The 14540-nt window shown below is 46.2% G+C and overlaps 1 protein-coding gene across 1 annotated transcript in view; it reads left to right on the top strand.

Annotated features, from left to right (window-relative positions):
- TESMIN (testis expressed metallothionein like protein) overlaps window positions 1-14509 on the top strand; it is a 42874-nt gene extending 28365 nt beyond the window's left edge. The window contains exons 7-10 of the mRNA XM_076001710.1: window positions 4602-4704; window positions 9555-9692; window positions 11700-11875; window positions 13484-14509. Coding sequence (XP_075857825.1) covers window positions 4602-4704; window positions 9555-9692; window positions 11700-11875; window positions 13484-13676 — 610 coding nt within the window. The 3' untranslated portion in view covers window positions 13677-14509. The remainder of the gene's footprint in view (window positions 1-4601; window positions 4705-9554; window positions 9693-11699; window positions 11876-13483) is intronic.
- Window positions 14510-14540: the final 31 nt, after the last annotated feature.

The following is a 14540-nucleotide window of genomic DNA, read 5'->3' as shown; positions in this document are numbered from 1 at the left end:
TCTCTCTTGTGTGTTTTAAATCTCTTTGCCTGCTTGTGCTGCATCTGGGACTAATTTCTTTATCTTTTAGTTTATTCTCTCTCACACATTCAGTTTAGTTATTTTTATCCAAATGGCACACACACATAGTTTATTTATTTTTTATTTATTTATTTTTTAGAGACAGGGTCTCCTCTGTCACCCAGGTTGGAGTGTAGTGGCATAATCATAGCTCACTGTAAACTTGAACTCCTGGACTCAAGCAATCCTCTCAAGTAGCTAGGACTCCAGGCACACGTCACATGCCTGGCTGTTTTTAAATTTTTTGTAGAGACGAAGTCTTGCTATGTTGCCCAGGCTGGTCTCAGACTCCTGGCCTCAAAGCAGTTGTCTTGCTTCAGCCTCCAAAAGTGCTGGAATTATAGGCATGAGACACCACACCCAGCCACACATAAAGTTTAAAGAGACAAATCATTATGCAAGACTTGTGACAAAAAATAGCAGTTCTTTGACAATTGTTCCTTATTTTCTGCTCTCCAGAAAATTTCAACTCTTTTAACTGAATCTTTTAATATTTGCCTCCATAAATCTAAATAAAAGAACTGAATGGCTACGTCTTGGCTTTTTAGTTGTGGCATGGTCCATTGGTTTTTACAGTGGAAGATATGGATTTAGCTCTATTTCTTCTTGCCACTCACACATAAACCCCTCCCAACACACCCATTCCCATACCCATACTTCAGCTGTACTTGGTTAGATTAGTACTAAGTATTTATATTTTTTGACTTTGAGCACTCTAATCCCTGCTGAGCCTTCATTAATTCTTCTTCCTTGTACTTCTTTTTTTTTTTTTCTGAGGCAGAGTCTCTCACTCTGTTGCCCCAGCTAGAGTGCCGTGGCGTCAGCCTAGCTCACAGCAACCTCTAACTCCTGGGCTCAAGCAATCCTCCTGCCTCAGCCTCCCGAGTAGCTGGGATTATAGGCATGCGCCACCATGCCCAGCTAATTTTTTCTATATATTTTTAGTTGGCCAATTAATTTCTTTCTATTTTTAGTAGAGACAGCGTCTGGCTCTTGCTCAGGCTGGTCTTGAACTCCTGACCTTGAGCGATTCTCACACCTTGGCCTCCCAGAGTGCTATGCTAGAATTATAGGCGTGAGCCACTGCGCCCGGCCTCTTGTACTTCTTTACCTTTTCCTTCAAGTTAGTATAATATTTAGTACTTAGTTTTCTATGTACGTAACACTATTGTAACCCTGAACTCTCCTCTGTCTTCTCAACATGCTCAGACTGGGTAGGCACTGTTGGGCTTGTCTTGAGGAAGGCTGGCCAGAGCCATCCAGCCTGTCCCACTCTGAATCGGTCAGTCCTCGGCCTGCTGCACAGTTCCCTCTCTTGGACTCTCCCTCTATCATCATGCCACGGCGTTCACACGCACCTCTCTCATGTCTGATTGCCGGGCTCCTGGATCCCATATCTTCCTGATGGGATTCACGGCCTTGTCTTGGTGGAGGACATTCTCCAGTAGCTTCCTGAGACACAGTGCGTGGGAGGTAATTTCTTTAGATCTTACATTTCTAAAAATGTCTTCGTCCATCCTCATGCTTAGATGATATAATCGGATTGGGAGTAGGACTTCAGGTTGGAAATGATTTTCCTTAAGCCTTTTGAAGGCTTTGTTGTATTTCTTCTAGTTTCCAGTGTTGCCACTGAAATTTTATTTTTTTATTTTTTATTATTATATGTTTTTTTTTTTTTTTTTTTTTTTTTTTTTTTTTTTTTTTTTTTTTTTTTTTTTTTTTTGAGACAGAGTCTCACTTTGTTGTCCAGGCTAGAGTGAGTGCCGTGGCATCAGCCTAGCTCACAGCAACCTCAAACTCCTGGGCTTGAGTGATCCTTCTGCCTCAGCCCCCCGAGTAGCTGGGACTACAGGCATGCGCCACCATGCCCGGCTAATTTTTTATATATATATCAGTTGGCCAATTAATTTCTTTCTATTTATAGTAGAGACGGGGTCTCGCTCTTGCTCAGGCTGGTTTTGAACTCCTGACCTCGAGCAATCCGCCCGCCTCGGCCTCCCAAGAGCTAGGATTACAGGCGTGAGCCACAGCGCCCGGCCTTATTATATGTTTTGAGACAGAGTCTCACTCTGTTGCCCAGGCTAGAGTGAGTGCCGTGGCGCCAGCCTAGCTCACAGCAACCTCAATCTCCTGGGCTCAAGCAATCCTCCTGCCTCAGCCTCCCGAGTAGCTGGGACCACAGGCATGTGCCACCATGCCTGGCTAATTTTTTCTCTATATATTAGTTGGCCAATTAATTTCTTTCTATTTAGAGTAGAGATGCTCTTGCTCAGGCATTTTTGAGTCTGCAAGTCAGTCAGTTCTCACCCTGTGCTTTCCAGCCTCCAAAGAAGGCTCGGGAGAGACCTTCGCATTTTCTCCTTTGCACCCAGAGAGAGACGTAGCTCTGCGCTCTCCTCTTCCGGAGTGGATTTGTTTCTACTTCACTCTCTGCGGAGGTCACCTTCCAGTGCATATGGGTTCTATGATCTAACTACCTTTTTTTTTTTTTGCTTTAGATATTTCTGTAGGGAATGGGATATCAGACTTCCACTTAACAAAGACATTTTTACAGCCCGGAGGTGTTTTTTTTTGTTTGTTTGTTTTTAATTCACAGGGAATAGGTTCCAGCGGCCCAGTGGCTCTCACAAAGTGAGCTTCTCTGGGTGGGACAGGCTGGTGCTCCCAGTGAACCCAGGTACCTGTCTCTTGGGCTTCCTTCTCTTTTGATCACTTCCTTCGTGCGTTTCAGGAGGCTGTCTTGGCTCTTAGAGTGCATAACGTGCCTCATAGTCACATTAAATCTCTACAGAAGAATCTTGCCTTAACGAGTTTGTTCACACAGTGCCAACAGCAGGCTGGGAAACGCTGTAGCCTCTTTCAGGTTTGCCACGGTAACACCTGTGGGACGTACCTTTTTGAACAGTGCCATTCCCTTGACATCTGCAATATCATCTTTCTTGTACATTGCATGTATGTTGCCAAAGGAAGAGCTTTCCACTTTCCCTGTGTTCGTCAATTTGATGACTTACTGGGAGATGGCAGTTCCATTGCCTCTCACCTTTCGTGGCCCAGACTTTCTCTCCTGTCTCCTGAGTGAGCGGCACACTGGAACCCAAGCTCTGGGTCACTGGGGACGCGCAGCCACCCCAGGGAAACACCCCGCAGCTGCAGAACTCACCTCTCCAGACCCACACTTTCCTATCCTTTTGGCCTCTGATGATCTTTACTCTCCTTTTGGCTTGACGTGCATTAAAAATATTTTTTAAAAATAGGAAAATAATAAGTATGAAAAGCATTGTGTTTGGGATTCTATCATAGGGAGGTTTCTACAGACGTCCGGTCCACTGTTTTGCCAGAGGCCCTCGCAGCCTCGTGCAGCACCCCTAGGAAGCACATCCACGTTCGTGATCTCAGGGTTTCCCTCTGCAACACTCCAAGGCTGGAAGGTTGAGCAGCAGGATTTCCACTTTACAGTGTGAAAAGCCAGCTGATGAATAACCCATGCCAGATGCCGTGGGGAGTCAGTGGAGAGCCGATGTGGAAACGGGTTGGAAGCTCTTTTCAATGAGTCATGCTCTCAGAAGAGAGCAATATGGGTCTTCTCTGGTCACAAACTGCCACTGACGGGGCAGCTGACGAGCTTCCCACAGCCTTTGTGGGGTGCAGGTGGTAGTTAGGATGCGAGGTGTCCTGGTCTTGAGACTAGATTTTCACATGAGCTAAGGCCAGCGCCATCCCTGCCCAGGCTGAGATGTGAGGCGTAGGCCTCCACGTGCCGCTGAGGCAGAGCGCAAGAGCAGGTGTCTCATAAGCGCACAGAAGCATTTCATGGCCACGAACACTGGCACTTCTCCCAGGGAAGCCCTGCGGGGCGGGGTGCCCAGCACTGCCATCTGCCTTTATGACCCCGGGAATCGCGGGGCTCGGTGTGTGCTCCAAGCACTGCCCCTTACAAGCGGTCCTGTAGACTCCAAATTCATGAGCAGCAAGCATGTGTGATAGCAGTCGTCTCATACATTTATTTCTTCTGCCGTTCGCCACTTCCTTTCCCCACGCATGGAATGACAGTAAGATCCAGCCTTAACCTCCAGGTCCTATTAGTTTTCACTCATAGTCAAGGTCTGGTCAGCCCTGTCAGGTGTGTGGGGACAACAGGTGGGGGAAATGGCTCTTCACTGCTTGCTGCTTCTACCTCCCAACTGATTGTGCTCCTGGGAAATGGCAGAGGGCAGCTGGGGGCCAGGGACAATTAATGGCCATAGATGTTTTCCGGGAAATTGTTCTGCTTTGCAAAATCCTATATTATGAAACTGACGGTTTTAACTAGTTTTTCTTTCTTTTGGGATGTTCTGTTTCTGTAATGTGACTGTTTCTCCAGTCACTGGAGAACACCATCCCAGCTGATCTAGTTTTCCTATAGAAAAGAGTCAGATTCATCTAAGCAAAAGGTTTGTGACTGCGGCAGGTTGGCTGGCTCTTTTCCTGCACGTGTGCTCTTGTTCTCACATAGCGAAGATGCTGGCTGTGCCTTGGACTCAACTATGTTGTTTTCTTCGCAGGTACTGTGATTGCTTTGCCAGTGGGGACTTTTGCAACAACTGCAATTGTAATAATTGTTGCAACAATTTGCGTCATGAAATAGAACGTTTTAAAGCCATTAAGGTAATAAATTTCCATTAAATACATGCATTTTAAAAAGCATTTAAAAGTGCTTGAGATGTTCATACAATGATCTCCAGAGATTCCTAATTTCAGTATTGGAAAACCCAGAGTCTTGAAAAATATGTATTGAATATGACTATTCCTGCAGGTAGGGGTGCTGGCCTGTGACGGGGTTGTTATGAGAGCAGTAGGCAGAGAAAGGGTTTTTCCCCCTACCAGTGTGGGAAGGCTTCAGAGGTGCAGCGGGGTCTAGGAAGGTTCTGATTCAAGAACACACAAATGTCCAAGTGGACATTTGTCTTGATTTGGGAATGTCAATGGAAAAGAACCCAAACCATAAAATAATTTTAAGAGGTTTATTCTAAGCTGCATATGTGTGACCAAGGTCCAGAGAAGCTTTGAGCAAGTGTCTTACTGTGGTTAGGTTACAGTCTGGTTTTATATATTGTAGGGAGACAGGAATTACACATAAAGTCATAAATCAATACGTGGAAGTCATATATTAGTTTGGCCTGAAAAGATAGGACATCTCGAAGCAGAGGATTATAGGTTATAGGTGGGTTTTAAGATTCTTTGATTTGTAATTTGTTAAAGAAATGAAGCTTTGTGTGCAGACTTGGAAGGAAGGAAGTTAAGGAAGTCTGTTGATCAGAGACAACCCACTGGACATATAGCAGGACTCAAGTGATCTGTTAATTAAATTGATGACTCGCAGGTATGGTTTGACCTTTGGCTTACATGGCCTTAGGCTTGCCTAGTGATTTTGTATCTTATTGTTACAAAGAAAAACTTTAAAAAGGACAGGGAGGCCGGGCGCAGTGGCTCATGCCTGTAATCCTAGCACTCTGAGAGGCCTAGGTGGGCAGATTGCTCGAGATCAGGAGTTCGAAACCAGCCTGAGCAAGAGCGAGACCCCGTCTCTACTATAAATAGAAAGAAATTAATTGGCCAACTAATATATATAGAAAAAATTAGCCAGGCATGGTGGCGCATGCCTGTAGTCTCAGCTACTCGGGAGGCTGAGGCAGCAGGATTGCTTGAGCCCAGGAGTTTGAGGTTGCTGTGAGCTGGGCTGACGCCACAGCACTCACTCTAGCCTGGGCAACAAATTGAGATTCTGTCTCAAAAATAAATAAATAAATAAATAAATAAATAAATAAATAAATAAATAAATAAAAGGGACAGGGCATAACAGCTCAAATGTCTGACCTCCCCTTTCCTCAAGGCTGGCAACCCAGCATGAAGGGTTTTTAAAATTTTTATGCTTGGCTGGGCGAGGTGGCTCACGCCTATAATCCTAGCACTCTGGGAGGCTGAGGCGGGAGGATTGCTCGAGGTCAGGAGTTCAAAACCAGCCTGAGCAAGAGCAAGACCATATCTCTACTCTAAATAGAAAGAAATTAATTGGCCAACTAATATATATAGAAAAAATTAGCCAGGCATGGTGGCGCATGCCTGTAGTCCCAGCTACTCGGGAGGCTGAGGCAAGAGGATTGCTTGAGCCCAGGAGTTTGAGGTTGCTGTGAGCTAGGCTGATGCCAAGGCACTCACTCTAGCCTGGGCAACAAAGTGAGACTCTGTCTCAAAAAAAAAAAAAAAAAAAGAAATTTTTTTTTTATACTCCTTTGCTTCCAGGTGAGTGGAAGAATATAGACTTTCCTAAAGGGGAACAAGGTTGCTACAGCCACTCTGCTGAAAGCTACATGCAGGAGCTTGCAGCTTTTATCCCTTTCTGCAGGCACAAAAGATAATCAGGGAGAAAGGAGGGACAGTTAGGCTTGGGGCTGTCAACCTGCTCCAGAGAGACATTCCCTGGTGCCCTCTAATTTAGGAAGAGAAATTGAGGGCTGATAACTGTAGAGCTGAGACTGTTGTGTACAAATAGAACAAAATTATATTGTACCATGGTTGTCTGTTCTATTATTTACTTATTTTGAGACAAGGTCTTGCTCTGTCTCCCAGGTACAGTGCAGTGCTGTCATCATGGCTCACTGCAGCCTCCAACTCCTGGGCTCAAGCGATCCTCCTGCCTGAGCTTCCCTAGGAGCTGGGACTACAGGCTTGTACCACCACACCTGGCTAATTTTTCTATTTTTTGTAGAGATGGGGCCTTGCTCTTTCTTGCTCAAGTTGATCTCGATCTCCTGGCCTCAAGCCTTGTCCTCCCAAAGTGCTGTGCTAGGATTATAGGCATGGGCCACTGCGCCCAACCTATTTTTTCTAAAATAATTTAATTCCCTTTTGAATTATGTTTAAATCAGTTTAAAATATCTTATGAATTTTGATATAGCCAGATTCATAGGACAGAAGAAAATTATGATGCATGTAAACTTCAAATAGTCACATTTTACCTAGGGGTAAAGGATATAATCTATAATTAAAAGTGTAAAAACAATTTAAAAGTGTTGGAATTCTCATACACTGCTGATAGGGATACAATTGGCACAACCACTTTGGGAAACTTTTTGGCAATAGCTATTAATGCTAAAACTTTCAACTATGACCAAACAATTTTATTCCTAAAAATATAGCCGATAGAATGAGTGTAAATGTCCACTAAAGACTTGTACAAAAATATTCATAGCTGCTTCATTCATGATAGCCAAAAACTGAAATAACTCAAATGTCCATCAATGGTAGCATGGATAAATCCATGGAAGTATATCTTATAATGGAACATAACACATGATGAAAAAGAAAGAGCTGCAGCTAAGTGCACCAGTGTGGATGCATCTCACAGACATGCTGAAGAAAGAAGCCAGACACGAGAGTATGAGCTCTCTGATTCCACCCACATGAAGTCCCAGGACAGGCAAACCTAAAGCTCTTGAAGTCGGAATAATGGTTCCCACTGGGGGTGCACTGATAAGGAGGAGTCACAACAGAGCCTGTGGGGCTGGACTGTCCTCTAAATTGCCCCAAGTGGCGGTTACACAGGGATGCACATGTGCACAAGTTTATCATGCGACAGCTGCAGATGTATGCACTCACTGCCTGTCATACTCCGTTAATGAGTAAAATCACATAGAAGTGTCCCCATCCAGACCAGTGCTTCCAAAGGGACTTTTTGCAACGATGGCAGTGTGCTATTGGCTGTGGCACTGGACAGCACAGATCCCCACTGTCAATCTCAGGAGGGGAAAGGAGGACAAGAGGTTGCACTGTGACTGCTGTTTTACAAAAAACATTGGCTCATTTGGTATTTAAAGATATGTATGCATTTGTATGTATACATAGATATTAAGATAAACAGATTAAAAAGTAAAAACAAACCAGGATACAAAGTTTTGCATGTTGGCCAGGCCCCATGGCTCATGCCTGTAATTCCAGCACTTTGGGATGCCAAGGTAGAAGGATCACTTGAGCCCAGGAGTTTGAAACCAGCCTGGGCAACATAGAAAGACCCTGTCTCTACAAAAAATTTAAAACTTATCTGGGTGTGGTGGCATGTATCTGTAGTCCTAGCTACTTGGGAGGCTGAGGTGGGAAGATCACTTAAACCCAGGAGGTGGGAGGATCACTTAAACCCAGGAGTTTGAGGCTGCCTTGAGCTATCATTGTGCCACTGCACTTCAGCATCAATGACAGAGTGACACAATGTCTCTAAAAAAAAAAAAAAGCTATGTGTATTGTATTAGAAAGTCACTGCCCAGTGGTTGGTTGAGCCCCTGGGCTCTGAAGTCAGCATGGGGACTTTGAATCTGGATCCTACTACTTACCATCTATTATTTAACCTCTCGGTGCTCAGTTTCTTCATCTGTAAGACAGCAATAAGAGTATATTTTTGTCTGTATGTATATTTGTTTGTTTGTTTTTGAGACAGAGTCTCGCTCTGTCACCTGGCCCAGAGTGCAGTGGTGTCAGCCTAGCTCACAGCAACCTCCAACTCCTGGGCTTAAGCAATCCTACTGCCTCAGCCTCACAAGTAGCTGGGACTACAGGAAGGCACCACCATGCCTGGCTAATTTTTCTATTTTTTGTAGAGACGGGGGTCTCGCTCTTGCTCAGGCTGAAACAGTAGTAGTTTTTACTTCCCTAGGTTGCTGAGAGGATTAAATAAGAGAATACATACATATAAGTCATATGGAAAGATGCCTGGGATATGGAATGTTCAATCATGTTCAGGCAGTGAGAGCTGTTAGTACAGGACCATGATCTCCACTCTCTTAGGAAATGGGGTAAAAAAGGCTGGAAGGGACATGTCCACACAGAGACAAGGATTTCCTTTGCATCTTACCATCCATTAACTTCCTACAGTAAACATGCATGACTTTGAAACTCAGAAAACAAGCAAAGCCTCAAGAAACTGTGGTTACAGTATACCTTTTTTTTTTTTTTTTGAGACAGAGTCTCGCTTTGTTGCCCAGGCTAGAGTGAGTGCCCTGGCGTCAGCCTAGCTCACAGCAACCTCAAAGTAACTCCTGGGCTCAAGCAATCCTCCTGCCTCAGCCTCCCGAGTAGCTGGGACTACAGGCATGCGCCACCATGCCCGGCTAATTTTTTCTATATATATTAGTTGGCCAATTAATTTCTTTCTATTTATAGTAGAGACGGGGGTCTCGCTCTTGCTCAGGCTGGTTTTGAACTCCTGACCTTGAGCAATCCGCCCGCCTCGGCCTCCCAGAGTGCTAGGATTACAGGCGCGAGCCACCGCGCCCGGCCCCTACAGTATACCTTTATGTGTGGAAATGAATTGAAATAAAACAAGAAGGGATATACCCTCTTAATTATGTAAGGAGACTCCCTGTGGCTCCCTCTCAAACAACTGAACTCACATGAGAAGCCTTTCATTGAACATTTTTTTTGAATAACAAATAAATCCTGATGGAGTATCCCATTTTCTATCTTAGGCATGTCTTGATAGAAACCCAGAAGCTTTCCAACCAAAGATTGGGAAAGGAAAACTGGGCGACGTGAAGCCCAGACATAACAAAGGATGCAACTGTAAGAGGTCAGGCTGCCTTAAGAATTACTGCGAATGCTATGAGGTTAGTGACCAAGCCTGGTGTTGGAAACAACAGAGCCAAAATAAGCCAGGTATAGGGGCACACAGCTGCAGTCCCGGCTACTGGGGAGGCCAAGGCAGAGGATTGATTGAGCCCAGGAATTCGAGTCCAGCCTGGGCAACATAGTGAAATCCTGTCTCAAAATAAAACAAAAACAACCCCACTCCCTGCCAAAAAAAACCCAGGTAAATATTTTGGCCTAAGTAACTTCTTTCGTGGTTAAAAAAAACTTTACTGTAACTTAGAAAGAAATGTAATTACTTTCTTTCTCTTAGGGTTTCTAAGAAGGCACTGATATTAATCTGAATTAATTTCTCAGATGTTAGCTCAGCTTTATGAACCCTCTTGGAGCAGGCTACGTTCCTAGAGCCCTCCCGAGCGGCCAGCAGAGGGTGCCCTGCGGTGGCTTTGCCCGCTGCGCTGCCAGCTATGGGGGAGCCCGCTCAGTGGCCTGGGTGTGGAGGCTCCTGGAGCTGTGCCTCTTCTTCCCTGAGCAGAGGCAAGACGCTGTGGGTGGCCGTGGAGGACAGTCAGTCCCCGCGACACTTGTCCGCAGGCGTCCCTTTGCCTAGGCGCTTTGACTGGGCAGGGGCCTCCCTGGCTTATAGCCGTGGCAGAGACCAGGGTGTGCAGTGGCCGGAGCTGACAGATGCTCACAAAACGAGGTGCAGATCAAGTCTTGGACGAAAGGTTTTTCTTTTTCTCAAAGATTTAATGACAGTAGAGGGACGCAATTTCCTCTTTGGTTTTGTACCTCTTTCCCCTCCCTCTTCTATCGCTACTTTTCTTTGTGTTGAAGGAAAGGAGAAAGGAAAGGGAGGGTACCCTCAGGCCCTATCAGTGAAGCAACTGAGAAAACTTCTGTGAAAGCCTCTCTCTTTCCTTGCTTGAGGTCTTTTGCGGGTATCTGTGAATTTTACTTTTCAAAGTTTGTCACAGAAGGTCAGGCTTCAGAAAAGTCCTCGTGATTCTGGGGACACACATTGAGAGATCTGAGTAAGTGGACTTAGCAACCCTCCAGCTAGGATTTTGAAAATACAGTAAAAATATTACAGAGAGGTAAAGAATTCAAAAAGTGCATGGCATCACCCGGGTGGCAGCCCGTTTAGAGGCGCTCACAGCACCCCTCTGCTCTGCAGGGTGCCCTCTCTGGCTGCCACTTTCCCAGGCCAAGCCTGGGCTGGGCACGGCCCCTGTGACGTGCAGGCCAAGAGGAGAGGGACAACACTGTCTTTTAGTCTCTGGCATTAGTGTAGACTAGAAATCCTAACAAACCTGCTTCACAACACCCAGAGGTGCAGATAAAACACAGCAGATACCTGCTCAGATGCATCTCTGAGTTGGAAAGAACAAAGGGAGATGCCTGGGGAATGAAGGAAAGAGGAAAGCGAAGAACACAGTGGTTGGCAGTGTCAGCCATCGGCTGCCCCTAGGGCTGCGTGAGCTGGGATTTGGGCCCAGGTGGGCTTGCCATGTACAGCTGGATGCCCAGCCCCGGAGCAGCGCCTGCCAGGAATGACTAGAAACAGAATCCACCCACAAGGAGGCAGGGAGAGTCCCTGAGAGCTCCCACCCCCAGCCTGCTCTCGGGTAGGTTTCAGATTCTTCCCACCTGTGCTCCCTGCACCTGTGGCACCAGCCCGGCACCCTCCCACGGTAACAGAGAACCGTCAAGCCCAGGGTCAAATGAAGTAGCTTGCTGGCTCCCGTGTGAAGAAGGGAGAGCTCCCCCTACGTCCCCGGTCCCTGCTCGGACTCGCACTCTGTTGCCAGCAGGACCGCTGTGTCCCCACAGCAGCAGCACCTTGCCCTTCACATCACTGTCATTCACTCCTCTCGGCAGCTGCTTTTCTTTTTAATGAAAATTGTAGATGGCATACACACATGAGCAAATATAAGCAAAGAATTATTAAAGGACCATGTAGGACTTGTCAGTTTTCAATGACTTGTAGGGCAACCTAATTTTATTGAAGCATTTTATATTACCAGGCCAAAATTATGTGTTCTTCTATTTGCAAATGCATTGGTTGCAAAAATTATGAAGAAAGTCCAGAACGAAAAACTCTAATAAACATGCCAAACTACATGGAGATCGGAGGTTTTGAAGGCAGCCATCATTTGTCACCAACTAAATTTTCAGGACTTCCAAAATTCAGAAAAGATAGGTAGGTACTCTGAACTAACCCCTCCTATTAGGGGAAGTAGAGGTTAATCTAAGAGGAGAGTTAAAGGCAATTTATACCCCGGAAGGAGAGAGAGTGAGTCTGCAGGGGTGAGTATGCGGGGTGGGAGGAAGGGAAGCCATTCTTCCCTCCGTGGGCTAACCCTGGACACACAGTGTTTCCTTGGAGGGACCCACTGCCCAGACCAGCTGCGTCCGGTTTGTCCTCTTAGCTCAGCCTTTGTGTCCTCGCTGTGTCACCCGGTTTTGTAGCAGACAGAAGGGCCCCACCACCAGGATCACCGGCAGGGCCAGCAGTGCTCTGGTGCTGTCTTTGAATTAACCCGCAGCCACCGGCCCTGCGCAGCAAGGAGCGGCCTTCAGACACGCACGCCGTGACCCTCCCCACAGGGACTGTGCACTCCAGAATAGTGCGATGTTTCCCCATGTAGCGATGTTGAACCGTATTATAATCCTAGTAGGTCTCAAAGGTTGAGTAATAATTTTACTACATATTAGATGCGATTCACCCATTTTAAAACATTTGAGTTTACTGTAATGGGTCATATCATGATAAAGTACCAGGTGTCATTAGTTAATAAATATCATTTTGTAAAGCCAAGTTCATGCCTATTTGGTTAGAGAGACACGAGAAACACTCATCATTGTGGCCTGCAGAGGGTTTTATCAGTAAAACTTTACCAAAACATGCTGTATTTTCTGTGAAATACGTGTGAAGTATCAGTGCCCAACGTGAGGGTATGCGTGTTCTGTGGGGCGTGGCGCAGGGTCCGCCGGGCGTCTGCCCTTGAGGGCTCACAGCTCTACTCCCCAGGCCACCCTGCCCTCTCGTCTTCAACGAAAGTTATCGTGCATTATATTTAGAGAGAGACATTAACAAATCCAACATTTAGCTCTATTTTCATAATGCAACACTTTCTAATGTTTTATGAAGTTTTCCTGAAAGTTTTTCAATTGTGCACTACTTAGGTGGCTGTCTGGCCAAGCCACAGCTATCCCTTTAGTTCGGTGGGGAGCATGACTGCTCCTGTACCACACAGAACAACTTTTGGAACCTCTTCAGGGCTTCAAGGGGCATCAGGGACAAGGCTATCTTGACCGTGTTACCCCCGAAGCATGACACGGTGAGTCTTCAGCCATTTAGTATTTTGTAGCTCCACATGCCGTTGTGGCTGTCACTCTGCCACTTTCCTTAGGGCTGACACCGCGCACAGAACTCAGACCAAAGCTGCAGAGCTTGTCTGCAGTGCTTTCTCTTATCTAAGATTCCTGCTTCATCAGCCCTGGCCCTGGCCCATGGGTTTGACACTGTAGCCCAGGAGCCTCTGGGTTTGTCAGTGGATCTGATGTTGAGAAAATTTTGAATCTGTCATGAGAAGGATGTCAAGAAAATGACAGATTTACTTGTCCTCTATGTTATTGGTCTAAAAGCAGTTAATAGTTGCTGGTATTAGGAAAACAATGTGAGATTGTTCCTGGTGACATGCTTTAAAATAGCGCGGACAAGCAACGTTCTGTTGAATAGCAAAGGTGCTGTACTTAGAAACAGCAAGGTGTCAAGCGTGGCCTTTTACCTGTCTGTTTCTGACAGGCGACCTTCCTCTTGCATCTCCTGGGAGGTGGTGGAGGCCACCTGCGCGTGCCTGCTGGCGCAGGGCGAGGCGGCGGAGAAAGAGCACTGCTCCGAGTGCCTGGCAGAGCAGATGATCCTGGAGGAATTCGGAAGGTGCTTATCACAGATTCTCCACATCGAGTTTAAATCCAAGGGGTTGAAAATTGAGTAGAGTACAGCGTAGCAAGATGTGAACGCACGCCCACTTTTTCTGAGTATTCTGAGGGAGGCTGAAGTTTTAGAAGGGTGTGGGGGGAACGCGAGGCCAGGCCTGCACGGCAGCCACACGGTTGAAACCAGGCTCTCCCTGCGGGTCCGCGGGCCTGCTGGGTCCGCAGGGAGCTGTCTGAAGGATGTGATGACAGAACTAGAACTCCCTTTTGTTGAGGAAAACTATGACGGGAGCATTGTCTGGCCGGGAGGAGAGAGCTTGGTTCCCGTAGTCTGGAGAGTCTGCGGGAGCGAGGGTCACGCGCTCGCTCGGAGCCGCCTGGGAGAGCTCGCTGCTGCTGACTCACCCCTCCGGGGAACTTCCCTCTGGGGGCTGCCGGCCTGAAACTCTAATGGTTTCTTGTTTGTTTGGTTGTTTTTCAAATTATTTAGAAATAAGTTCTTCAGATGGGCTGTTATGATGTCACTTAAAATCCCTAGAGAACTACTGAATGTCCGAAGAATTCTGTAGTGTAGACGTTTCCCCGAGTTGCACACGTTCAGTCCTTTCCTGAGGCCACCATGAAACCCCGGTGGCGGCCACGCCAGCCGGGCTTGCGGGAGTGTCCTGAGCTCCAGGACCTAGTTACCTAGTTTTTCACGCGTTTCTATCTGAATTGTGGAAAAGCTCTATTACCCAATTGACTGCTCCATAATTATTGTTATGATATTATTATTGTTTGTAAAATATTGTTAAAATAACTAGCTTGCAGAAACCAGCAGGTAGATTGTTTAGTTGACTCTTTTGGTTCTATTATAAAACAAAGACGAATAAAAATTTCTGATGTCTTCAATTGTTGTAATTAACTTAGTAAATGAAAATATA

The sequence above is a fragment of the Microcebus murinus genome, chromosome 4 (genome assembly GCF_040939455.1).
Source record: "Microcebus murinus isolate Inina chromosome 4, M.murinus_Inina_mat1.0, whole genome shotgun sequence".
Classification (NCBI taxonomy): Eukaryota; Metazoa; Chordata; class Mammalia; order Primates; family Cheirogaleidae; genus Microcebus; species Microcebus murinus.
This window is presented reverse-complemented; position numbering and strand designations above follow the sequence as displayed.